Here is a 27520-nt window from a genome sequence, read left to right on the forward strand (position 1 = left end):
CACGACGTCGAGGAGAAGGTGACCGCCGTTGGCGCTGAGGTGGCGGCGTCACACTGCGGTCAGTGTGACGCCGCCACCTCAGCGCCAACGGCGGTCACCTTCTCCTCGACGTGATGCAGGTGATGAACTCCGCAAATTGCTCGGACGGTGCGGGTCCCAAGCGGACGTTGGGGGTCGCTGCTGCGCGGTGTGCAGTTGTCCGTAATTAGGCGCCGGGGGTTGGCAGTCTTGAGAAGTCGGGAAACGACGGCGGCAATATCTAGCGATATACCCTGCAATGCCACACCGGTAGCACAAAGGTTGAGAGCGCCAGCGACCGCCATAAAAGTCCTGGCGAACAAAGTCGCGACGTTGGCTGGAGCCAGGATCTCGCTGCTGACGAACCACGTCTTCTGGGTAGATGGGCCTCCTTTCCGTCGGCTGGTGGCCATAACGTTGGGCAATGTTCCGATCGTCCATGGGCAAAGTGCCGTTAGGTTGAGCCCACGGAGTCGACAGGGCGGCAACATCTTCCTCCGGTGCAGAACTGTGCCGCAGATATTCTGTGCGGCAGAAGGTGTCCCGGGATCTGGACAATTCCTCGCGCACAATCTCTCGAATCATATCAGCCATAGAATTTGGAGGACAGGCTTCAACACTGGCTATAGAGGTGACATTGGCCAATCTTCCGAATTTAGGGGTGATTCGACGCAGCTTAAGAGCTTCAAATGTTCTGCAATGTTTTATAACGTCGGCGGTGGTGCTCAGGCTCTCTTTACTAATCAGGAAATTGTAAACATCTTCCGCAATTCCTTTTAGAAGGTGGCAGACTTTGTCTTCTTCAAGCATACTGGAGTTAACTAGCTTGCATAACTTTAAGATGGCTTCGATGTATGCCGTGCAAGTTTCTCCGGGTACTTGCGCGCGGTGAAGCAATGTCTGTTCCGCACGCTTCTTCTTTGCCGATTCATCCCCAAAATTTTTCTTGATCTCGGTCGTAAAGGTAGCCCATGAACTCAGTGTATCCTCATGATTGTCGAACCAGTCAAGGGCAGTGGCGGCAAGGAAAAACACCACGTTAGCCAGTTTAGTAGCAGCGTTCCAGCGATTGTATTTGCTCACCCGCTCGTAGTGTTTCAGCCACTCGTCAACGACCTCTTCAGGTTTTCCAAAAAATGTGCGGGGCTCTCGATAATGTGGCCAGTTGTTCGCTGTGGGTATCCCGGGTTGCTCGGCATTGTCGTCTCCAGGCATGTCCGATGGCAGTGGTGGGTAGCCTGCGAGTCTACGGCTCCTTCGGTAGATGGAATGCTCCGTGGTCGATACCCGGCACCTCCACCAAACTGTTACATGCTCAGCACGCACGGGGTTTATTCACAGAGGGGATCGGTCGGAGCAGGAAGCCTACCAGCGTCCTTCAGCTCTTTCTCTTCCTTTCTCCCTGCTGGTCAGTCCATCTTCTGCTTCTTCCGTCGAGGGTCTGTGGAAGCACGTGACAATATAAATAGGCTGACGTCAGCCTGCGCCCCCGCTCAGTCTGACAGCCCTCCAAAGGCGCGAAATTGCCCCGCGCACATACTGCCTGCTTATTTCTTATCATCCAATAAAGAAGGGCGAGAGCGCGGGCTTACGTCATCCATGCAGTTTACACTCGCAGCCGGGCAGCAGCGCCAACACCGGAAACAGCAGCGCCGTCGCTCGGCTCGGAGGCCGCTCCCGCTGGCAAAGACGGTACATGTTTCCATTTCGATGATTTGATGACTCTCCATTCTTTTCATTGATTTAGACGTTGATTTTTCTGTTCATTCCTTTCAAGCAGGCACTGGCGCAGGCACTTTTGTGAAGAACACAAAGAAACGTACGGAATGTGAAGATGCTTGCTGGGAATATACGGTCAAAACTCATTTACTGAAGTGAAGAGCAGCCGCCAAATATTTCGTCTAATTGGGAACTTCGTAAAATAGAGAAATGCATTTTTCGGCCCTTCGAAACCTACAATCCTAACGTAGCAGCACTGAAAAGCTACTGCGGCATCATTTTCTGCCTATAACCCGCGCGTGCCGGTATGGAAAGACCGCAAAGCCGTCCCGAATCGCGTGTGCGTGAAAGCGCCATCTGGTAAAACGGATTCGAAGCCAAAGTGGGGAGCGCCGCCTGCTGCCAAGTCCGCTGTTTCGTGCAGCGGCGCAGCAGCCCATCAAAACAAAACTAGGGCCGTAACTTTGGCGCCTATGTGTTACTGCTGGCATGCTACCTGCGAGGCATTGTGGACAAAAGAATTCCGAGGGCACTTAGGTCTGCTTGCGCGGAGGATTGCGAAAGCATGTGCTTTGAGGAAAGGAAAGGGCTCAGTATTTCAACATGTCGGTGGACACATCAACAGCGCTTTAAAGCATGCAACTGAAGGTGCGTATGTCATCGGTCCGAACCCGTGTTACAAGCTGCTGGTTGCGACTGAGAGAAGGATGAAAAGGAAAGTGCACGGGCCGGCCAACTGGCTCAAGCCGAGCCACCACCGCTGCCACGGGCAGATAGAAGAGTGTTGAAAGATAAGAAGAAAGAGAAAAACAGAGAGAGTAAAGACGCGCGTCGCAACAACCGCGTCCGCCGGGACGGACGCTGGCTGAAAAAACAGATACACGGCCGTAGCCCGAAGGCTGCGGTCGATTGCCACAGATATCCACCATGTCACAAGCTGCTCTCAAACTTCACTAAATATATAAGTCAATGCAAGCTATATGCAAAAGAAATGTAGAAATGCCATGACACCACCGGAACTCTGCGGGACGAACGGTTGCTCAAAAATTGGCGGGGCTTAGCTTTGGTTATGCCTGGTAGGTTTTGAGAAAGCGAGCGCAGCGCCTCTAACGGAAGGAACGCGGCGCGCCGCGTCTAAAGAAGGAACGCAGTGCGTCGCGTCTACCGGTCACGCGTGGCTACCGGCCGCCGCTGCGCGACGACTCGACTTGGTAGCCCATCTCTCACCGTGGTATGACGTCAGAGGTCATTCTAAAGGTGAAACGTGGCTACCGGCCGCCGCCACGCGAAAGACTGTTCATGAGCTTATAGTATTGCTTTCGCAATAAAATGTTGGTGCGAATGCAGTCGGGAATACTGCCTCCACATTGAGGTGAACCAGTGATGCCATCGCTGGGATTTCGTCTACACCTTCCAGGATTAGGGCTTGGGATGGGGTTGGGGGGAGGGTCTGGGGACGGTATAACGTCACATTACGAAGTTGTCACGTTACTTGATGTGACGTCACATCCCAAGCAACCACCGATATCCTTCGGACGGCCGACAGAGGTCTATTTCGGATGTTCTGTACGTCCGCTGAACATCCGCAAACAGCGGACCCCTTCCAGAGAGGCATGGGAGACTGCCCTTCTCAACTGCTCCTCGCTTGAGTCCCAAAGGGCTCTGGTGAAACGGGCTAGAGACGGGGCATTGTCATGCGGTGTCCCGGACTAGGGACGCCGACCATGTAGCGTGGCCACTCTGTGGCTCCCAAACTCTATTTCAGAAATTAAAAGTTTTCACCACCACCACCGACGGACGTCCAGTTGAGTACGTCCATTGGCGGATCTTTCTCGAATATTCGCATATATGGTGCATGCGTGCTTTTTTCACTCCGCGCAATGCAATAAAACCAAAAACAATTTGATGCATAGCACGCATATTTTATTGTGGTTGATGATACATCAGCAGATCAATGGGTTACATTCGGAAAATTTCTTAAATGTGACTCTTCAAATGTGGCAAGCTTGGGACACACATCAGTAATCTTCCCACCCACAGGATTTCTGAAATAAAAAAGAACGCGGCAAACATCAGTCATCACAAATGGCACAATGCAGTAGCCCAAGTAAAAACATTGGAACCAATTAATAGAAGTGTTTAATGCTGCAAGTATAACAGACAATGCACTTTAACAAACACCTCAATAAATATAAGGCAATAACAGCTCTCACTTTTCCACACCATATTTGACAATGTATCTGTTCTTTATCTATTTTCATGGGCCTTAGGGCACTAACCTGCGCAGCACTGTACGCGACTGTGCACAGAAAGCCGCAAAGCTTCCGTTGCGAACCACTGCGACCTCACGTGCTTCCTATGGTCTGCCTTTCGCGCGTTGTCACTCTTTATATAGGCACAGTGAATATAGCGATGCCTTAAAAATTAGGAGTCACTTTGGCGACTAAAGTGGTGCAAGGCGAAAGCCTTAGTACAGCATTCTGTCACGAATGTGGTTGTGAATGATGAATCAAGTGCTGCCAGCGAATGACGCGTCCATTGGCTGTCTGCGTGTGTTACTGATGTGTGGTTAACATGTTAAGCTTCGCCTGTAAGAGTGGAACGCGACAGCGTCTTGCAACGCTGCCAGGGAGTTCACAGAACGCCATCGCCAATTCGGCTGTACGCCTTGCTGGACGGTAAATTTATTTTTGAGGAAAGGAAATGTATCTCTCTCGCATATCTGGGTGGACACCTGCACCTCGCCGTAAGGGAAAGGGGGAAGATGGGAGTGAACGAAGACGCCGTATTAGCTAGACGCGCCTTTGTTCATTCCAAACCATTCAGCTGGCATTACGGAGTGGCTAGCGTGCTCGTATCGCACTCCGGAGACCCTGGTTCGATTCCCCAACTCGACCAATTTCGTTCTCGGTTTTATTGATTTATGCGGTCTAACTAGAAAGGCTAATTTGGCTATTTCATATTTATATTATTGTATTTCTATCCATCGTGTTCTGTCATTAACCTGTCAATTGTTGGAACTGTCTAGGACGTTCGACACAACGTATATGAAACGAGCAACGTCTTACTGAGTGGGGAAGTGCGTGGTGGTGGAGGGAACGCGGCTTCGTACTTATCTGTTTTTTTTCAGCAGCGTCTCCTTCCGCGGATGCTGTTGTCGCTGCGGCGCGCGTCTTTCTTTTCTTTTCTTCTGACCTCTTCATTCTCCTCTATATTAATTAGGCTAATTGATTAATTAAGCAATTAACTAAACTCAGTCCAACTTAGTTGCAGCATCACTATACGATCCCTTTGATTGGTTGCATGGTTACTAGCCAAAGTACAATTGGCCCCATTTGAAATTCGCGCACTGTGACGTCACGAGCATTTCGACCAATTGAAAAGCGTGACATTTTCTGTCGACAACTCCTGCTTACAACGATGAGGCATTAAAGGCTTCCGCCTTAAAAATTAACAAGATGCGAAAACACTCCGTCCCGCAACTTTGAAGAGGAGTGGGAATTAGTCGCGCGAGTGTAGGGCTCCCGCAGCTGTGTGATGTAGGCTCCCGAAAGTGTGAGAACAGCACACACTTGGGGAAGCTATCTCCTCGCGCTTACTGCTCCCACTGTCCTGTGAACGAATGTTATATGAGCATGCTGCATTGTCCTAGAAGCAAAGTTCCAAGAAATGTACTGGATACATGCCTTCGTAGGCAATCACATGTGCACTAAGCCTTCTTTACACCAAGGTCGACGCAGTACGGGATTCCGGTGTTCCAGAAGAGCTTCAGGCGCTTCCCGTATCTTTCGAATTGCTTAAGTTACATACAACTTTCGTTCACAGACCGAACAAAGCCACATTTTATAATAACATAGCTATAAAGATCTGCGCGACAACACTACGCGACATATCAACAATAGCGCTACGGAGCCGTACTGATGGATTGGATTGGTCTGACCGCGAACTGACATCTATGATGATGGTGATAGCAGAATACACGGGAGTTTTGATGCTTACGAATGGTTTCAATGGCAAGTTTAGCTAGCAAAACAGTGGACATGTCGCGCAACTCCTCTAATTTGGAGAAGTTTTATAAATATAAAACTAGTCATTGAGTTCTTGCAAAATTCTGCAACACCTGCTTCTGCGCTTAGATAAATTTAGCTCGTTGGCGGCTCTTGCACTGCAGGTAGGAGTGGAGTCGTACCAATTTACAAACGTCTTCGCGTCAAACCCTCCAACTGATGCAAATAAAACAGTATACATACACGAAAGACTCGAATTTTCTGTGAAATAAAAAACGTCCATACTCATGGCGTGGGAAAATACTCGACTTTACATCCTTCGGACGTCCACCTCGTCTCTCATGCGGATGTACAAAAGTGGACACTGTCCGTACGTCCGTCGGATGTACGAATACGGATATCCGAAATCGGATTGTGTTCGTACGTCCGATGGACGTCTGATCTCGGCAAAGGACGTTCGGATCTGGCTCGTACGTCCGACGGATATCTGTGGTTGCTTGGGATTACATCGCTGTCACGTGACTTGATGTGACGTCACATAATTGAAGCTGCATATGTCGTCGGTTGAAATCCCTGTCGAAAGCTAGCCTCCTACTTGACTACCACATGTCAATTACATGCAATGACAAATCATATTGCCACGTACCTGACACGAGCTACCTGCGCGCTAAGACGCGACGGAGACGAAGCTGTCGTGCAAAGTGCAAAGCATAACCACTACATGCGTTGCATGCGAATTTGCACATAAAGCCACCGTCCTGTCTACTATCTCCTAGCTAACAGCTCCCCAGTCATTGCGTTGTCCAATCTGTCAGCCTATACCCTATTACTACTCCTTTACCTCCTCTATAAACGCTCCTCTTTCCAGCAGTTCACCGCCTGGGTCTTGGCCGCTCCCCCTTAGTGGGTATTTGCCATTTTATTTGAGGCCAACCAACCAGGAGCGCTTGTGCTAGGGTTCGGGGCTTGGAATACAACCTCGGCCACTCTACGTTCCAACTCTAGGTCTCCGACGAGTCTTCATCTGGTTCGTGGTGGAGGTCGCTTAGTGTATTCTCGGCCGATGCTCCATTTTCCCTCGGTGAGCCGGAACACAAGTCCGGTGCCTCTCGTGAGCACTCCCGTTCATCGTGCTAGCCGCCGGCTCCGCGGCTTGTCCCCCGAATTTAGACTCCACCCTCAAGAGGGACCACCCATGTCTGTCCCTACGCCAGCAAGGACGGACAGCGTCCCTTCCGCTCCTGCGTCTTACGTAAGCCTGCGCAATTCCCACATCCCCAAGTCCTTACACGGCGAGTACTCGGAGGATGCCTAAGACTGGCTGGGCCAGTTCGAGCGCGTCGCGCGTTGACCGTGCAAAGATCCGGAACGTCTACTTCAAATTCGAAGATGTCGCTCGTACATGGTACGAGAACTACCAGGCGATTATTCTGACGTGGCAGGACTTCTGTCTCCAGCTGTTGGCTACCTACACCAGCAGCGACCACCGTGAACGGGCTGAGCGCGCGCTGACTCTCGCGTCACGCTACCAAATGAGAGTGTGGCAATGTACTTACATAGAAGGTGTGACGCGGCTCTGTACACGAGCGGACCCGAGCATGTCGGGGGACAAAAAGCAGCGACACCTTATGAGAGTTGTGAAAGAGCAGCTGATCTGCGGTGTTGTGTGAAGACCACCCAAGAGCGTCGCGAATTCCTCTCCGTGGCTGTGGTTATGGAGAGGGCGCTCCAGCAGCGGTACAACCAGTACGACCGGCAGCTGTCTCGACGCTGCACCCCCTGGACGCTGCCCCGGGGCCCAATACGGGACCTCGTTTGTTCTGTGCTCCGCGAGGAGCTACAGAAACTTCAGGGGGCCTTTTCTGTAGACACTCTCTCCAGCGTCACTCGAGATTTGATTAAAAAACATCTTTATTTGTTCAGTATTCTCAGAACGCGTGGGTGGGCCGCCTAGTCCTGTAGTCCATTGGCTGCTGCTGCTGCGCTGGCCCTCCCCACAAGCCAGTGCTGACTGTCAGGATCATCGCTGAGCAGAATAGCCTCCCACTGCTCCTCCGAGGGGTTGGGAATGGGTCAACTAAAGGATTAAATTGGCATGCCCACACCATATGGTAGAGGTCACGCTACCTCTCCACAGTGTGGGCACTGCGGAGAGTATAGTGTAGGGTACCACTGGTGTAATTTAGCTGGTGTTGGGTATGTGTTGGTTTGTAGTCTCCTAAGGGTGCTCTCTTCTAACTTATTGTGGGATTTGTGTGGTGTTCGGTATTCCTTTCTGGCTGTTCTGTATGGCGCGAGATTGTCAGCATACATTGCTAAACCTATCAGGTCACGGCACCCTTCATGGTCATCAGGGGGAGACCCCCGGTATAGAAGAGCTCGGGCATGCCTGTGAGCGGCTTCGTTTCCTCCTGGTAGTTCCAGGTGACCGGGAAACCAGATGACTGAGGCTTGGTTGGGTGGATGCTTAGTCAGCAATGACAACCGTGACTTATGAATTAATCCGTAATTGAAGTTGCGACAGGCGTTCTGGGAATCAGTGAGCACAACGGCGTTGGGGTTAGATGCTACAGCTAATGCAATAGCTGCCTAGGGTTAGATGTTTTCACTGAGGCGCAGTTCACCATCGACCCTGAAGGCGTTGAGACTACAATAGTCATGACTCCATTCTTTGGTCCTGCTGCGTCAACATAAAGGGTGTTAGTTTGCTTGTCCCATTTCTTCTGCAGGGCTTCCCCTCTTGCTTTCCTCCTCTCGATGTTATAGGCGGGATGCATGTTCCGCGGAATGGGGTTCATGTTGATGAGTCTTCTCACATCGCGTGGGACCTCTTGCCTTTGGTCAATTGTGTAGGGCTGATTAACATGGATCTTCTCGAGCAGTTGTCTGCCGGGTGTTTTAAGTGCGAGCCTATTGAGTTGTGAGAGCCATTGTGCTTCCCACATCTCTTTGAGGGCATTATGTACTTCTAGAGCCATGAGCTTGGCCGTTGGCGTGGAGTTCGGTAGGCCCAGCGCCGTCTTGTAGGCATTCCTGATGAGCTTTCCAACTTTTCAATTTCCGACCTGGAGAGGTTAAGGAATGCCGTCCCGTACATTATCCGCGAGATCACGAAAGCTTGCACTAATCGGATGGTGTCCCTTTCCTTCATGCCATGGTGTTTATTTCGGATACGATGTATCATCCGGAGGATTTCCTCGGTGCATGTTGTAAGCTTCTTCATAGTGGTGGTGTTCTGTCGCCCCTGCGGGATATACTGCCCTAGGATCTTGATCTCCGTGGGTTTCTGTACTGGGTGGTTCTCTATATACATCGAGATGTTCTGCGCTAGAGGTGTCCTCGGGTTCTTCAGGATTAGCAACTCGGACTTTTCCGGCGCACACTGGAGGCCTCTCTCCCTGGCGTACCGGTCCACCGTGTCCGCTGCTGCGTGGAGACGCTCCTCGATCGCGGCGTCACTCCCCGAATTGCACCAGACAGTGATATGATCCGCATACAATGTGTGTTTTATGCCGGGAATTTCGGAAAGAAGGCCTGGTAGATCTTTCATAGCCAAATTGAACAAGAGGGGTGACAGTACTGCCCCTTGCGGAGTTCCCCTTGATGGGATCTGATTTTATTCCACCGAAGTTTATAGTGGCTTGCCTGGCTGATAAGAAGTTTTTGATATAGTTGTAGGTTCTTGCGCCACAGTTGGTATCGGCGAGGCTTTGCAGGATATTTTTATGGAGAACGTTATCGAACGCTCCTTTGAAATCAAGTGCCAGGATGGCCCTTGTCTGTGACTTGGGAGGTGTCTCAAGGAGGTATTTGTACAAGTACAAGAGGGCGTCCTGTGTAGATAGGTGAAGGCGAAAGCCGAATTGAGTGTAAGGTAAGAGGTCTTAGATTATCCAGTTTAAGGGGTTTGTTTGGCTTCGGAATGAACCGAACCTCGGCTGTCTTCTAGGATATTGATAACGTTCCTGTAGCCCAATGCTGCTCGTTGAAGCATTCCACCAGCGAGGTGATGGTGTCATCGCTGAGGTTAAATAAGAGCTTCGCTGTTATTTGATCTGGACCTGGAGCTGCATGTTTTCTCATGACCGCGATTTCTGCTTTGATTTCTTCTTTCGTGAGTGGGATGTCCAGCTTGGGATTCGGCAGCCCAGAATACTCCTGCTGTTCCACGACTTGGTCCGTGCACAGATACCTGGTCTTGAGCTTTTCCATCAACTCTGTGTCCGTACCCGGGGTGGTGTGTACGATCTTGGTGAGCCTGTCTTTTGTGGCCGACTTGCTGCGGCTGGGGTCGATTAGGACACGTAGGAGCTTCCAAGTCTTTGACACGCCTAGCTTCCCCTGAATACCATCACAGAGCGAATTCCAGTTCTGTCTGGTTAAGGATATGGCATAGGATTCTGCCTTTTTGTTTATCTCCTCTATGTTTTTCTTGAGTTTGCGGTTAAGCCGTTGTCTGCGCCATCTCTTGGTCAATGAGTGCCTCGTTTCCCATAAATGTAGAAGGTGCGGATCGACCGCTGGGCAATCTTCTGTCGTGCAGACCTCTTTTGTAAAGGCTTTCAAAGAGTGCGCCTCATCTTTAACCTATTCCTCTAGGTCGATAATAGGGTTTGCAGTAGATGCCTGGGCCTTTCTTCACCTGTCCCAGTTCGTAACTCTTGCGATACCTATTTTGCGCTTGCACGCGTTTGTGCTTGTCTCCAGAGAGAGCATGAAGTGATCGCTTCCCAGGTGCTGTTCGGCATTCTTCCAAATGGCCTTTTGTATGTTCTTGGTGAACGTCAGGTCAGGACACGTATCTCTACTGACACTGTTTCCCAGCCTCGTAGGGTAAATGGGATCGGTGAGGATCGATAACCCTTCTTGAGTCACTACTTCTTCCAGTTTTCTGCCTTTTGGTGTCGCTGCCGGGTAGCCCTATGAAGGGTGTGGTGTGTTGAAGTCGCCCCCAATCACGCAGGAGGCATGGCCCGCTAAGGTCAGAAATTTCTGCATGAGGGAACCCAATATTGCGTGCCTGTCTTTAGGAGGGCTGTAGACATTTAATACGTGCGTGCTTGCCGCTCCTCTTTGGAGAGGAAGAATAGTTATATAGCAATGCGCAATGTCCAGCTCGAAAGAATCATGCAATATGGCAGTGTATAATCTGTGCACTAACGTGGCAGTTAACTGGTCGTGCTGATAAGTCACACAGTCTTGGAGTTTAATAGGCATTAGGTGGGGTTCTTGAATTAGGATAGCTGCCGGTGGGTCAGATTCCTGAGATATAAGGAGATTTAGAGCAGCCTGCTTTCTCCTGTATTCCCGGCAGTTCCACTGCCAGATCTTTACTCTAGATTTGGCTGGCATGTTGAATCCGGATCGGATGGCTCGTCCACGCGCATTGTACGAGCGAATTTTGACTTATGTCTTATATACGCATGTTCCTTCCGAAGTGCAGAAATTGCCGTCTCCGTGTATCGCCGGTTGTTTGCAATCTGCTCTCGAATTTCTTGGAATTGGGAGTTCACGTAAATTGGAAAAGCTTGAAACTCTTTGAAGGACCTCAGTTCTTGAATAATTTGTTGGTAGACCTCGCCTAAGGCAGGCTGGGAGCTAGGTACTAACTGCTGTTTTTGGTTTTGAGGAGAACTCGAGAAGAAGTTAAGAGTGCCCTGAGGCCATCCGTCGCTCAAATCGAGCCATCTCCACTGCCAGCTCCTTGGCTGTCCGCGAGGTATGGGGACGTACTGCGCCTTTCTGCGCCACACCCCTGCGTTCCACCGCATTACCGCTCCTGTAGTCGCAGTGCGTGCCGAGCAACCGGTTCCCTACTGGTAGCCTCGACGCCAGACACCGAGGAAGACGTGCGCCAGACCGACGTCCTCTCTGCTACCACTGCGGCGAGGATGGTCACGTCTGCCTGCAGTGTCCTTATGGGCACCTGGGGCTGCTGGGTTTTTCTACAGATAGCCCCCGTCCACGGTTCAGCGAACGGCCTGAAGAGATAGGAGAATACGTCACCCACCGGCCTATAGTTCACCATCTCTTCCGCGCCGACAGTTCCGGTCGCCTTCACCACGCCGCTCCTCGCCTGCTCGGTCTAGTTATGTGCCTAGTGCAAAGCGTGGGTCCTCGAGCCCGCATCGGGAAAACTAGACCCGGCGACCTTTGTAGTCGAGGCAGCCGAGCGCCGTATTGCCGAAAAGCTTCCACCGACGCGCCGACCGTACGTTCCCGATCTGACGACGACGCCAATAACGACGAAGGCGATGACAACGACGACAATGTCTGGCTCTGGTAAGACCAGGGTATCCCTCGACATACCCGTGCTGATCGACTCTAAGGAGGTTGGCGCGCTAGTCGATACGGTGCGGACTACTCGATGCTCAGCGGTATGATGGCTACGATGCTAAAGAAAGTTACGACGTCGTGGACAGGCACACAGATACGTACGGCTGCTGGCCACGTGGTTACGCCGCTAGGTATGTGTACGGCCAGAGTTACAGTGCGTGGCTGCATGTTCGTGAGAACGTTCCTCACGTTGCCTAAATGCTGTCGAGACGTCATTCTCGGTCTTGACTTTCTTCGCGAAAACGGTGCGACTAGAGACCTCCGGAATCGTCTGGTTACATTGTCAACTGAACTCGCTACCAGCAAACCCGTCGACGATGATTATACCGAGCCGCACTGCGTATTTCCGACGATACTCTGACAGTGCCTTCACGGGCGGGTGTTTTGGCTAGGGTGATCTGCGACAAGCCGCATCGGGGACAACGTGTTGTTGAGGCAAATGTCTCTCTTTTACTTGCCCTGAGGAGGAGGAGGTAGAAGAGGAAAGGCAGGGAGGTTAACCGGAAGAATAATCGGTTTGCTACCCTGCACGGGGGAAAGGGGTGAGGGGATAAAAAAAAGAAAGAGAAAGGAGAGTAGCAGAAAATTGAAGTCACTCTAAAAAGTCAGTGTTCGTTGAAGTCACAGCTTATCACGCAGGACATAAGTTCTCAAGAAGAGGAGCAGTGCCTTGGAGGCCTTCACCGCCGACGACCGCCGCGGCCAGTGGCCGAGAATATTCATTTCCGTCAGTGGGCGTGGATCTAGGCGCACCAGCGCACAGCTGAGAGACTGCCTTTCGGCGGTGTAGGCAGGGCAGTCACAAAGAATGTGGGTTATAGTCTCGTCATACCCGCAGATGACACATGCAGGGCTATCAGCCATACCGATAGCGAGCCATATCAGCCATAGCTCACGACGACCCTGTCCAGGAGGTGGCTGAGCGTTTCAGATGTCTAGAAAGCACGCCCGATGGAGTTGAAGAAGAGGCGGTCAGCACCGTCCACATAAACGCAGGTCTCCCGCCAGCAGAAAGGCAGCAGTTACAAGAACTGTTGCGGAAGTTTAGAGACTGCTGTACCTCGTCGTCTAAGGTACGCCAGACGCAAATCACTAAGCACCGGATAATCACGAATGATGGCTCACGCCCAGTAAATTATTGCAACCTTATCGTGTCTCTCCCTGAGAGCGTGGAGGCCATCCAGACACAAGTGAAAGAGATGCTGAATGACGGAATAATCCAGCCATCAAACAGTACGTAGCCCTCACCTGTGGTTCTTGTAAAAAAGAAGGATGGAACGCAGCGCTGCTGTGTCGACGACAGGAAACTTAACAGCGTTTATCCGCTGTTTATATGTTTATCCGCTACTACGTACGGTAAATCTACGAAGCGGATATTGGCAGACAAGAAGTTGACGAGAGAGAGACCTAGAAAAAACTGCCTTTTTCACTCCGGATGGCCTCTACGAATTTCGCGTGCTCCCATTCGGGCTCTACTGTGCGCCGGAAATATTCCAGAGAATACCGTGCTTACCGGCCTCAAATGGCAAACATGTCGTATATCTGGACGATGTCACCATTTTTTCAACAACCTTTTCGCGAACACCTCCTCAGAGTAGTACTAGAAGCCGTCCGGCCGGCTAATCTGTCCCTAAAGCCGCAAAAATGTCACTTTGATTTTACTCAATGGAAGTTTCTCGGACTTGTCTTCCGCGCCGATGGGATCCGATCGGATCGAGGAAAAATTTCTGCACTTGCGGACTTTCCGGTTTTCACTGATGAGAAATCGGTGAGACAATTTCTATGCCCTTGTTCCTACTACCGGCGTTTCGTCAAAAACTTTTCTAGCTGGCCAGTCCGCTGACACGCTTGGCACGAGATGACGAGCCATTTTCGTGGGGCACTGAACCGCAGACCGCTTTTGACTATCTACGACGTCGGCTACAGTCGCCACCAGTACTAGCACATTTCGAAGATGGTGCCGACACCGAAATTCGCACGGACGCGAGCAATGTCGATCTTGGAGGGGTTCTCGTTCAGCGCCCGAACGGTGTCGAAAAAGGATCCCCTATGCTGGTCGCGCCCTCTCACGCGCTGAATGTAACTGCTCCAAAACCCGAAAAGGAATGCTTGGTGGTCGTATGCGCTATCACAAAGTACCGCCCCTACTTGTGCGGCAGACAGTTCCAGGTGATTACTGACCACCACTCGTGCTGGTTGGCGAATTTGAAGGACCCATGTGGACGGCTAGCACGTTGGGCCTTACGTTGCAAGAATTCGACATTGTCATCGTTTACAAGTCTGGGCGCATGCACACCGATGCTGACAGCCTATCGCGTGCACCCACGGAGCCTTTGCAAGACAACGCAGAAGACGACGAATTCCTTGGCGCAGTCAGCTCGTCCGATGTTATCGCCGAACAACGTGCCGAAGAAGAGCTGAAGCTGCTCATGTATCATCTAGAAGGCCAGCATCCACCTATACCCTCTGACATGGCTCGCTGGCTGCCATCCCTTTGTCTCCGGGGTGGCGTGTTGTAAAACTCCACCGCCATCGGAAAAACTTACCTCCTGGTAATATGAGACGCCCTCCGCAACGAGATCCTCCTCGCCTGCCACGACGCACCGACTGCCGGACATCTTGGATTTACGCGAGCACTTGCTGCAGGGCGGCAGAATTTTTACTTGCCGAAGCGTGTCTAGTTTGTGCAGCGGTACGTTAGGACCTGCCGCGACTGCCAGCGTAGGAAGATGCCGCCTCTCAAACGACCTGGCATGTTGCAGTCCATCTCAAGCACCATTCGAACAAGGTGGGCATGGACCTTTTCGGACCATTTCCTATGTCGTCGACGGTAGACAAATGGATAGTAGTCGCGATGGACTACCTGACGCGTACGCCGAAACGTACGCTCTTGCTCAAAGCACGGCGTCCGAAGTTGCGTACTTCTTTATGCGGGCAGTTGTGCTCCGACACGGCGCTCTGGTCGTCATTATTGCAGACCGGGGCAAAGCACTCACAGCTCAACTAGTTCACGACAACTTCGAGCTGACTCACACTACCCATCGAACTACGACAGCTTACCATCCCCAGACAAATGGGCTCACAGAACGGCTGAATAGGACACTGGCAGAAATGATTTCGATGTACGCGGATGTCGAACACAAAACGTGGGACCAAATACTCCCTTACGCTACATTCGTGTACAACACTGCGACTCAAGAAACAACCCGCTTTACACCGTTCCGCCTTGTCTACGGGAGAGAAGTGCGAATGATGCTGGATGCGATCATGGATGCTGTGCTCCCTAGCTCGGATGACGACTGAACATCGGACGCGGGCCCCTTCGTTGAACAAGCCGAGCCAGCTCGCCAGCTTGTACGCTTGCACATCAGGTCCCAACAAGACACAGACTCCAGACACTACAACTTGCTCCGCAGGGAAGTGGCCTGCAGGTGACCAGGTGTGGGTGTGGACCCCTGTCCGCCAAAAAGGGCTGTCGGAAAAACTGCTACCCCGCTATTTCGGGCCATATCAAGTGCTCCGCCGCGTCGGCAACGTCAGTCATGAAGCCATTCCTCGTGGAACTGTGGCCGTCGGTCGTCGGCGACCATGGCCTGACATTGTGCACGCACGTGATGGGACTTAAGCCGCATACATTTCGCGTAGCGGCAGTGCCGCTGCCGCTTACACGGCTCTCGTGTTATCCCTTTTATTGTCTTTTATTTTTCGTTTCTGCCTTCCCACCTTACGCAGTGTTCCCATTTACTTTTGTACTTTTCATCATATTTGTCTTTTTCTCTATGTAAATAATTTCGCATCGGGACGATACTCTTTTTTTTCACAAGGGACTTATGTCACGTACGTACCACGAGCCACCTGCGCGCTAAGCCGCGACGAGGACGAAGCGGTCATGCTCGCGAGAGGAGGGTTCGGGGCTTGGAATAAAACCTCGGCCCTTCTACGGTCCCTCTCTTCGTCTGCGACGAGTCTTCATCTGGTTCGTTACAATATGACACCACCTGGAATGCTCTACGACAAACGGTTGCGGCACAATTTTGGTACGAATGTCAGGAAAACTGGCGCCCCATGGAGGTATGCCAGTGGTGAGTATATTAGACGAACGACATCTATAGGAGGATAACATAGAGTTTCTTACTATTGCCTAAAGAGAAAGCTGGCGCACCGTCTATGGTAGTATGCCTGGAGCCCCCTCAAAACCGCTTCAGCCACCATGGGCGCTCAAAGCATCATGGGTCGGTGAGCTACCGACTGCAGAACCGCAACTTTTGACCAAAAAATAGTGCAAAAATGAAAGCTGTTAGATAATGAAGAATATCCTAACATTTAACATTCACTATCCTGTCTAATGATTGCAACAAATGAACACTAAAGCATGTAAATGCTAAGTTTGTCCAAAATAAGAGATGACTCGCTCTCCTATTGGCCAACTGTTCAACACTAGAAAAACTAATATTTTGTAATTAACAGGTGCACTTTTAAAAGAAAATATGTTTTCAGAAAAAAATATTGTTGCTGTAACATCTTAAAAGGTTTATTAATAGCATTTCGGAAAAAAAGAAACCTTTTATTGGCGTCGTCTGTTGTTGCGGTTTCGCTACTGTGGTTTTTGCACACTGCTTTCGTGCTAGAGTCGTCTGCGCACACACGAACAGCGTTTTCAGAAGGAAACGTCTCAGCAGTGACACTCCATGCTCCCGAGAAAGTACGACTGTCCCGCACCAAGTAGCTCACCGGCCCATGATGCTTTAGCGTCCATGGTGGCTGAGGTGGAGCGCTGCCAGCTTTCCCTCTGGGTAGCAGTAAGAAGGGAGGATGAGGAGGCGGAGAAACATTTATTAGGCACAACGGCGTTATTGATCTCGTTCGAGTGGGTGGCTCCTCGTCCCAGGACTCGGCGAACTTGCTGGACGAGAGCTTCTTGTACCGCCAAGGTATCGCCGGAGCTGTACCTCCCTCTGCTGAAATGATGTGCTAGGCGTCTTTAAGTGTTGGAGCTTGCACATGCACCCCCACGAGATGTGGAAGAGCGTGGTGTCGGCGCACCATGGACCGATGCCACGATATGTTAGTGAGCACGTTTATTTTATTTTATTTATTTTCACATACTGCCGCCCCTGTTGAGGCTATTGCAGGAGTGGGGTTAACTATTTGTGAAAAAAACGGCAATCTACAACACACGCACACAAAAAATTTCATTTAACATGGTTGAACACATAGCGTAAACAATGTAATAGGTTGTAACTAATAAATTGCAGCAACGCACAATGAACAAAACACAAAGAAAACATCATGTCGCGCCAATAGCTGTTCAAAATGAGTTTAATGGAAGAGACCGCGTTACGCCAGGAATTAAGTTCTTATGTTCAATAGTACGAGGAAAAAAGCTGTGTTTTAAATTATTAGTACGGGCGATGGTTTAACATTAAGGCTGTGATGACTCCTGGTCGATCGGGGAATATCAGGGGTGAGACAGACATTAGGTGTGACATGATAAAATGCATTCACAATGCAGTGCAAGAACTTCAGTGAATTCACCTGACGGCGCACAGACAAGGGGGTTAGATTCGAAGCGGACAGGCACAAGAAGGTGAAAAATAGCGATCATATCGATGATATATGAACCTTATGGCTTTCCTTTGAATGCTCTCAATTTGATCAATTTCACATTGTTTATGAGGATTCCAGGCGGGAGACGCGTATTGAATTACGGGATGAATTAAAGATTTCTGCATTAATAGCTTAGTTTCTTTTGGTGCATTAGTTAACGCTTTCCTCAGATACACAACTCTTTTTAGTGCTTTTGTACAAATGAAATTAATATGTTTCGCCCAGGACATATTAGTGGTTAATATAACGCCGAGATACTTATATTAGAAAGTCCTATGGAATGGTGAATTATTGAAGCCGCAATTAAGCAGTGAAGGGGAATTGCAGTTAGTGAAAGACATCACTACATTTTGAGTAAAATTTATTTTCATATGCATGTAAGTGCAGAAGCCAGGTGAAAGAACTTGGTGGATTGTGTACGTTTGAGAATGTGTTTGATAAGTCTGAGAGCTACGGCATCTTCAGTGCTGAGCTTTTTGTGGAGGGGAGTATAAATACTTTGATTAAGGGCACGAACGTAAACGGTGAGGATTGACCGGACGATTGTATTTGCTCACTCGTTTGGTTAACGCTCAAGCTAAGGCGTTCGCCCTTTCGTTCCCTTGCAGTACCGCGTGGCCTGGCGTCCAAATGATTTGATGGCATTCTTCCAGCTTTGGGCCCAGGATCTCAGCCGCCAGCAGTTGGGTTTGACCCTTTGGTAAAGTTTCGGGCAGGTAGCCATCATACCCAGCGGCAACACTAACGCCACAACAATCAGACAGCTCCAAGCCTATTCCGAGCAAGCCACTGGAATGCCACGCTGCGTAATAAAAAAAGAAATGGGCTAAGAGAGAAGGAGGCCCTAAGATTAGTTGAGGCTTTCATTCTCTCTAAGATAACATATACGCCACCCCGCACTTGCAGTTTATCGAAAAGGAGAAAGACCAACTGGATGTTACTGTACGAAAGGCGGTTCACACGGCCCTGGGACTCCTTTCATGCACATACACGGAGCGCTATACTACAGGTGGGGTTTCTCGACACCGTCGACGAACTAACAGAGGCCTACCATCTCAACCACACTCTCAGGCTCTCAACATCTAAGCCTGGCAGGCACAGAACCTCAGAATCAGTCCACCCCGGGAAGTCGCCGACAAGATCGAAAGATCACACATAACGGCTTACCTCGTACTAATGGATGAGGAACACGACAGAGGACGCAGACCAGCCAGAACTAGACACCTCTCTAAGCGTTACTTATCTGTTTCATTTATTTTTTTCCGAATACTGCAGGCAGCAGTGCTGCCCAAGCAGGATAGGGTTACAAAAATGAGTTTGCAAAGAACGCTCAAAATTATTAATTGTAGTACATTCAATAAGCATTGGTATGGAAGCGAGGATACGGTCTACGTGGATGCGGCTGAACCTCTTAAGGGGGTCGCGGCAATTGCAGCATTTTCACACCAGGAGGAGAGGGGGGGGGGAGGGTATAATCGCAAGCAGGCTTATTGAAGCAGTGGATACCATACCGGCTGAAGAAGCAGCTATCACACTAGCGATATCCAAGAATAGTGAGGCAGTGGTTATGGCCGACTAAAAAGCAGCGCTGTGCGGTACATGGGCGCTCCGTGTTGGAAAATTTTGGAAGCGTCTAACCCCTCGAATTTCCAGATCTGGATGCCAGGGCGCCTCTCAACGATGGGCAATGGGGAGACCAACACAGCTGCTCGAGCACTCCTCCTCCGAGCATCTGGCACGCAGCCTCTCTCAGACAGCATTAACAACCTCCCACGCTGACCATGCTACGCAGAAATGACGGAGTACTGCAAGATCACAAGGAGGAGACGTAGCAAATTTGAAGAGCACATCACCAGGCGACTACGAACTAATACTCTGCCCAGTCCCTACTAAATTAGTAAATGGTATTTGGACACATAGGCTTCGTCCTGCCCCTCATGTGGAGTATTCGGCGCACTCTTTTGCACAGTTTGGGAATGTGAAGAAAACCTAGACTTGGACAGCAATCCCGATCCGACTTATGAGCGCTGGGAGCTAACCCTTCATAGCCGCAGTCCCCTCGACCAGAAATCAGCCGGATTATGATGGCGACCAATGGGTACTTTTTTTGAACCCACACAGTGTTTATGTTCATAATAAATGCAAGGAGAGGGCTGAGTCGGGCTGGCTGGTTCATGCTGAATGGTACGGCAAAACAGCGCTGACGGACGGGACGGAAGAAGATGAGACAGACACTCAGCGCATGTGTCTGTCTCATCTTCTTCCGTCCCGTCCGTCAGCGCTGTTTTGCCGTACCATTCAATAGTAAATGTTTTTCTTTCTCCTCTTTCTCCTCCGGCAGGTCTGTTGCGAGTCGGTGACGATTTGGCCTTCCCTGCCCAGCCTGCCGTGGTGCTTGATGGCTCGTGCTGAGGATATATGTAGTTTCAGCCGCAGCTGCCTTGACGGAGGCCGCGAGGGTCAAGGCGTTGTGTCTCCCGTCCACGGCGACCACCGCAGAGACCCCTTCGGTCTACGCCGTCGCGTCCACATATGTTATGTACGAGTCGCCCTTGAACAGTCGCCTTGCGCCAACCTTTTGAGGAATTCGTGGTTCATGTGATTCGGGACGAGCCTCGCCTTGGTCCTGCTTCGGGCGGCAGCGACCGCTGCCCATCGAGAGCGCGGAGCTCCGCTACCGTTCCGATTCGGTGGAGGATTGCTCTGCCCGCCGCCGTGTTCTGCAGCCTGCATTATGCGAAACCAGAACCACGCCTGACAGCTCGGCGAAGGCGTTGTGGATACCGAGAGCCGCTAACTTCTCGTTCGACATGGTTTCGGGGAGACCCAGCGCCGTTCGTATGCACCTATTATAGTGGACTCCACTTGTTTTTGGTCTCGTGTGGTGGTGGTACAAATGGTGTATATATGGCATGCCTTACGTTACTCTGCTGGTCACCAGGGCCTGGACGAGGTCAGAGTGTCCTCTTCTCGCATGTCCTTAGGGCTTCTTGTTAACCTTTCAATCGCCCTCAAGATCTAGTTCATGGTGGACGTCAGGGTTTGGATGGTGTGGGACGCTTTCAAGTTGTTCTGGACTCAGAAATCCAGAATCCGAGTCTTGTTGCTGTCTAGGATCTTCTGGTCCTCAAGATAGAAGTGTACGGGGTCGTAATAATTTCAACAGCGCATGCTACACACGGACACAGGACGAGGAAACACACACACGAGCGCTCGTGTCCTCGTCCTGTGTCCGTGTGTAGCATGCGCTGTTGAAATTATTATGAATGACCAACTAGCCCGTAAGCTCACTCTGTATGGGGTCGGCTGTCTCGTAGATTCCTCTTCCGTGCACCCGGATCACCCCGGACTTCTCGGGACCGCAACGCATCCTGCATGCGGCTGCAAATATCTCCACGGCCGTCGCGACCTCCTCAAGAGTCGCCGCCTCTTTTTGCGCAATGGAGCCCTTGGTGAACCATGGTGACAACACAGCGCAAAAGACGAGGAACCAGAGTAAGAAAGACACAGGACAGGCTCTGTCCTGTGATCCTGTGGTTACTCTGGTTCCTCGTCTTTTGCGCTGTGTTGTCACCATGAATCTTTACCAACTAGCCCAATTGAACGTCTTGTTTGGTGGCCAATAGCATGATATCGGCGTACAGGGCATAACCCACGTCCCGGATCTTCCGCAGCTATTTGGACAGCGCCAGCGTAGCAATAAAGAGGATAGGGGAAACTGTCGCCCCTTGCGGCGTTCCTTTGATGGGCATCTTGATCTTGTCTGATCAAAGCTGGCCTATTCCAATGGTCGCCGTTCGGCCCGTCAGGAACGATTTGACATAAAGATGTGTTCACCTGAGCTGATGGCATTCAGTCCCTTGTGGATGGCCTCGTTAGAGATGTTGTCGAAGGCCTTCTTCGAGTTGAGATTGAGCTGGAGATGTTCTCACCCTTTCGGAATGCCCTGCTGCTCGCTAGGGCTTGCTGTGAGCGTCAGATGGTCACTTTATGACCTCACCTTATTTTTCTTGCAATCGCTGGGACTTTCTGTACCATCTGCTAGTACACATACGCTACCGGCTTTTCTCATAATGTGACTGTTTTAGGATTCAAACGCTTGGCAGCGTTGAACCTCGGCTAAGCCGTCTGAGCAAGATCAGGCGGAATCAGTCGATGCTTAAACTCGCCAATCCCATTAGGCATTAGTGTCCTAACACATGCGGCTACCTAGCGCGGCAGTGCAGTTTTTAAGGCGGAAGCCTTTAATGCCTCATCGTTGTAAGCAGAAGTTGTCGACAGAAAATGTCACGCTTTTCAATTGGTCGAAACGGTCGTGACGTCACAGTGCGCAAATTTCGAACGGAGCCAATTGTACTTTGGCTACTAACCATGCAACCAATTAAAGGGATTGCATAGTGATTCTCCAAGTTAGTGGGACTTACTTAACCAATTAGCCTAATTAACCTTACTAGTCATACCAGATAAATAAATAAAACCGAGTAGGAAATTGGCCGAGCTCGGGAATCGAACCCCGGTCTCGGGAGTGCGAGACGAGCACGCTACCACTCAGCCATGCCATTTTTTTATTTATTTATTGCCTGACTTCGGCAAGAACCACAGTACACAAATACACTTACAGAGCGCAATGAGCAATAATTAACAACACTATCCGCCCGGGGGTGCGTGGCTTCATCATATTAAAACTCCTTAAGCGTCACCAAAGGCTCGACTCTTTCGAGCCACTCGGGAGCTTCAGGAGCAAGTTTCTGAACTTCAATATACTTATGCATGCACTCCCGAAAATAGATCCGTGCTGGCCGTGCATCAGGATCGCAATGATATCCTGCCATTCTGGAGCGCCAAATACAATGGAGGCCCATTAGCATAATGAGGTCGAATGGTGTCCCATCCTCACTCTCTACAGGCAAGTACCGAATACCATGAGCGTCGAGCGGAAATTCCTTTTTTAAAGTCCGTTGCAAAATGTCCCAAAAGTATACCCCCTCCCAACAGTGCAAAAAAACGTGGTCTATTGTTTCTGGTTGTTTACAAATTAAACAATGTGATCCCCAAGGTAGAAATAACTGCTTCCTTTCCAAGAATTCCTTTACTGGTAGTGTTCCGGTATGTAATTTAAAGAAAAAAGTTTTTGCACTTGGCGGCACCTGCATCGCCTTCACACGCTTAAGTACGTCGCGTCCCTGGCCTCCATTGTATAAGGCCCTGTACATAGGTTGTGGAAGAACTACATCGCACAAATCTTTATACAACTTCTTCCTGCTAACAGAAGATAAATATTCATACGAAAATCGAACAGACAGGAATCGAACACTCGCGACAACCTCTCTAAAGTAACCAAAAATACGTCCCGAGAAACTTTCGGTTGTGACAACAAAGTCCGGCAGTGCATTTCCGAGCCTTAATTGGCACACAGTGCGCAAAAACGGATCGCTTACATCGCGCACAAAACAAAATCTGCTTACAATCTGCCGCAGAAATAAGTGTCCCAGACTCAGGCCGCCATCCTTCACCCGCCTAAACAAATTGGTCCGGCTACAGCGTTCCCAGTCCGCAGCCCACACAAAAACGGCAAAGATCCGGTGCAGTCTCTGTACGTTCATCCTTGCACAATGCAACACTTGCATCACGTACCACAGCCTAGACATAAAAAACAGATTGCACACTGTGGCCCTTGCGAAAATTGAAAGGTGTCGCCCTTTCCACCTTTCCACCTTTTCACGCGTGGCTTGCGTCTGTGCTTTCCAGTACGAATCGCTATCGCGATAACCGTCCAGTGGAACGCCTAAGTACTTTACTGGGGTCGTCACCCAGGACACGTTTGCAAAATTGCCGGGCTTCGTTGGCCATTCTCCGTGCCAAAGCCCCAGGGACTTTGACCAATTCACTTTACTACCGGTGATCTTGGTGAATTCTTTTACGCATGCCACGGCCTCGGTTATACCTTCCCGGTTCACTGTGAACACCGCGACATCATCCGCATAAGCCAGCAGCTTAACTTCTGCTGCCTGTAGCTGGAATCCTCGAATTTTTTCACTTTCCATGATATTCAAACACAACGCTTCAATGTAAATGCAGAATAGAAGAGGGCTAAGGGGACAACCCTGGCGCACCGAACGCTGCAGGCTAATGGGGGCCCCCAAACTCTTATTTACAATTAATCTTGTCGTGCAGCTCCGGTACGCCAAGGCCACTCCCTCACAAATAATGGACCCTAAATTCACATGGTCGAGTATGCAGAACAGGATATCGTGCGAAACACAATCGAATGCCTTCTCAAGATCTAGCTGAAGGATGGCTACACAGCTATTTGTGTAATCACAACATTCCAGCACACACCTCGCTTTATGAATATTGGAAACAATAGAGCGTCCCTTGATCCCACACGTCTGGTGGGGACCGACTATATCCTGAATTACTGACTGTAGTCTACAGGCTAAAATCTTCATGAAAACTTTATAATCCACGTTTGTGAGGGCGATAGGACGATATGCTGTGACCTGCTTTAACTTTTCTGCGTCATCGGATTTAGGGATTAGCACTGTATGGGATTTACCATAAGACGGGGGCAATTCATTTTCTTTATAGGCTTCGTTAAAAACTGCTGTCAGTACTGGCACTATTTCGCGTTTATATGCTTTGTAAAAAGCGGCGCTTAACCCATCAGGTCCAGGAGATTTTCCCAGGTTCAAATTTTCTATCGCTTGCTCGACCTCAGACGCAGTGATCGACAGCTGCAGCCTTTCTTTCTGTTCGTCATCTAATCGCGGCAAAGCGCCAAGAAACTTTTCCTTGAATGCGCTCACATCCACTTCTTGCTTTGCAAACAGCGCCTGATAATATTCAAGAAATGCCTGCTGGATATGCCCGCTTTCTCCAGATAACGCCCCGCCCCACTCAATCTGTTCAATGTGGTTTCGTTGAGCATGCGTTTTTTCCATTCCTAGCGCTCGTTTTGAAGGTGTCTCCCCATCAGCTATATCTTGCGCCCTAGCCCGCACCAGTGCGCCACGATAGCGTTCTTCGTCAAAGAGTTCAATCTTATTTTTTATTTTCCTAATGTCATCCATCCATTTGCCAGGCTCTTCGCTTTCTCTTTCGAGAAGTCTAGCTAGTAAAGATCTTAAATTGTCCTCCTCACGCTTCTCCTCTTGTCGTATGCAACTTGACCTTTCGATTGCTGCTATTTTTATTTGTTGTTTGCAAAGTTCCCACTGCTGCCATACTTTCAGTTCCCCGCTCGGCTTTAATTTACTGATTTCTTCGTTTACTTTCCTGCTAAAGATGTCGTCTGTGATGAGCTTATTATTTAATTTCCACATCTCCCAAGAAAACTGATTTCCTCGTTTCTTTGTCCCTATCCCACACTTCACTAAACAATGATCCGAAAATGATACCGGTACTACATTGTAGCTACTGCATTTTGAAATAACGTTCGGTGACACATAAATGCGATCTAGCCGTGCATGGCTTGACCGTTGAAAATGGGTGAGTCTCACACAACGCTCGCCTTCTAAACATTCGGCCACATCATCGAGGTTGCACGTGTCTATAATTTCTGAGAGTACTTCAGTGCTTCTATCCCTAAATGCCCTTGCACTGGTTTTGTCACAGCCCCTCAGGACGCAATTGAAGTCACCCATTACGATCAGGCATTTCTCACAACTGAAGTGCTTTTGTACGCGTTGAAAAAACGCTGTCCTCTCATCCACCGCATTTGGGGCGTACACACAAATGATGCGCCAATATGTTTCGTCGTACAGGAGGTCAACCAAAACAAATCGACCCGAAGGACACGCCGTATATGCCTGAACCTCAAGTCCCGGTACATTCTTTACAAAGATGACACAACCCGCAGACGTTCCTACAGCGTGGGCGACAACTGCAAAAAACCTAGACGTGAAACGTCTCACCATGCTCCCGGTCTCCTCTTCCCCGTCAATTTTCGTTTCCTGCACTGCCAGGACGTCAATGTCGTGCTCAGTTAAAAGGCGGTACACCTGGCTCTGCTTCTTCTTACTTGCCAGTCCCCTGACATTAAGTGTACCGACTTTCATGGGGAACGCATGAGCCATTTTAATGCAGAAGAAAGAGGCCGGGAACATGGTGCTTACCCTTCACGTCTAGCGCTTGGCTAGACGACATCGTTGACACCGGAGCCATCCGGTGCTGGTGCCAGGCCTGGCAGCGGGGGCGGCTTGTCAAGGGCTCTCCTCTCCGTCGATACACTTGATCGTGTCCGGATGGACGACCGCCGTCCTTGGGTCGTTTTTGCCGGCGGCTCTTCGACGCTGGGGGCTTCCGCCTTATCGTCTTCGGTTCCGGTCTGGGCGTGTGGCCGCTTCGCTGGGGCAGGGACGCCGGTCGTGCGGGCGCCGCTCTGGTCAAGGTTCTCCTCGGTCAGAGTCGCTGGCTCGGTTTCTTGGAACGCTGGCACGCTTACTTCACCGCTCGACGCCTCCGTCTCCTTTCTAGTAGGTTCTGCCCCCTCAGGCTTGCGTCCGGCTTCGCTGCGTCCGGCAGCGGCTTGCTGCGTCCGACATCGGCTTGCGTCCGGCATCGAAGAGCCCGTCGATCCTGCTTGCGTTTCGGGTTCCTCTATGCCTTTCGCAGATTCTTCAGCCTCGACTACATCCATCAGGAGTTCCGCAGAGTCGTCTTTCGACGCCCCGCCCGTAGCCACCGCATAAGTGCGGACACACTCATTATCCGCGTGGCCGTACCGCCGGCATTTCGTACAGCGGGGAACCTTGCATTCACGCCGCACGTGGCCTGTACCATGGCAGCGCAAGCACTGCATTGGACGCCCAGGCGCTACGACAAGAGCCAACTCTCCGGCGACACGTACCTGGTGTGGCAGGTCATCCACTTTCAAGCCGGGCTTCAACTTCAGTAGGACCGTTCTTGTCGTTGAGCTCTTGTCATTGACGCCTTGTATCCGCCACCGCTCATGCGTAACGTCGGTCACTTTGCCAAACGCCGCGAATGCCGTCCGAATGTCGTCGTCGGCGACACCGTGAAGCATCCAGTGTAGCCGCAGCTTTACCTGCTGGTCTTCCGGGTCGATAATGAGGCAGCGGCGTTTCTTAACTTGCAGCTCGTTGAAGGCGAGCAACTTCTTTGCTGCCTCCGTGTTCCGCAGGGTAACCGCCCACACGTGGTTGATTTGGTACGCCCCCAACGCGACCACGTCGGGGAGCATACCGGTCTCGGCCAGGGCGTCTCGGAAATCCTCGACCCGGAACGGCCTCGCTCGCACGTCGCCGTGAAGAAAAACGGTGTTGAAAACAACACGTCCTGTTGGCAGTGTCGGCAAAATAATCTGGTAATCCTTATCACCGCAGTCATCGATCCTGTTTCCGCGGCCGTCAAAGGCCGCTATCGCTGCTCCGCTGGAGCCCATGACCCTGCGATCCGTTCAGCTCGGCTGCCGGAAGCAGAATGTCAGCCATGCCAGCTCGATGGCTTGGAATGAACAAAGCCGCGTCTTTATGTGACCACCGAGATATGACACACTGATACATTTGCTTTCCTCAAAAACCAATTTACTGACGAGCAAGGCGTTGAACCTTTCCTCAAAAAGCGTTCCATTCAAAGGGCAACGCATTGCGCCGAACGGGTGGTGGCGTTCCGTGGACTCCCTGGCAGCGCTACAACACACTGTCGCGTTGCACTTCTGAAGGTGAAGCGAAAGCGTCATTAATTTGCAGTTGATTAATGCACCAACAGAATGTGAAGTGAACAATCGCGTAGCAGAATGCAGCAGTCAGGCTTTCGCATTTCATCACTTTAGCCGCTAAAGTTCCTCGTAATTTTTTAGCAGCTTCTTTAGT

The 27520-nt window shown here is 50.5% G+C and overlaps 1 protein-coding gene across 1 annotated transcript; it reads right to left on the reverse strand.

Moving 5' to 3' along the window:
- Nucleotides 1–24718: 24718 nt before the first annotated feature.
- LOC149367500 (uncharacterized) lies at nt 24719–27137 on the reverse strand. Its single transcript, XM_089555857.1, has 2 exons — nt 25802–27137; nt 24719–25718 (listed from the first exon to the last, which is right to left on the reverse strand). The coding sequence occupies exon 1, from the start codon at nt 27088–27090 to the stop codon at nt 25822–25824; it is 1269 nt and encodes a 422-aa protein (XP_089411983.1). The 5' UTR covers nt 27091–27137; the 3' UTR covers nt 24719–25718; nt 25802–25821.
- Nucleotides 27138–27520: the final 383 nt, after the last annotated feature.

This window comes from Amblyomma mixtum, chromosome 1 (genome assembly GCF_055824585.1).
Source record: "Amblyomma mixtum isolate Tamu chromosome 1, ASM5582458v1, whole genome shotgun sequence".
Lineage (NCBI taxonomy): Eukaryota > Metazoa > Arthropoda > Arachnida > Ixodida > Ixodidae > Amblyomma > Amblyomma mixtum.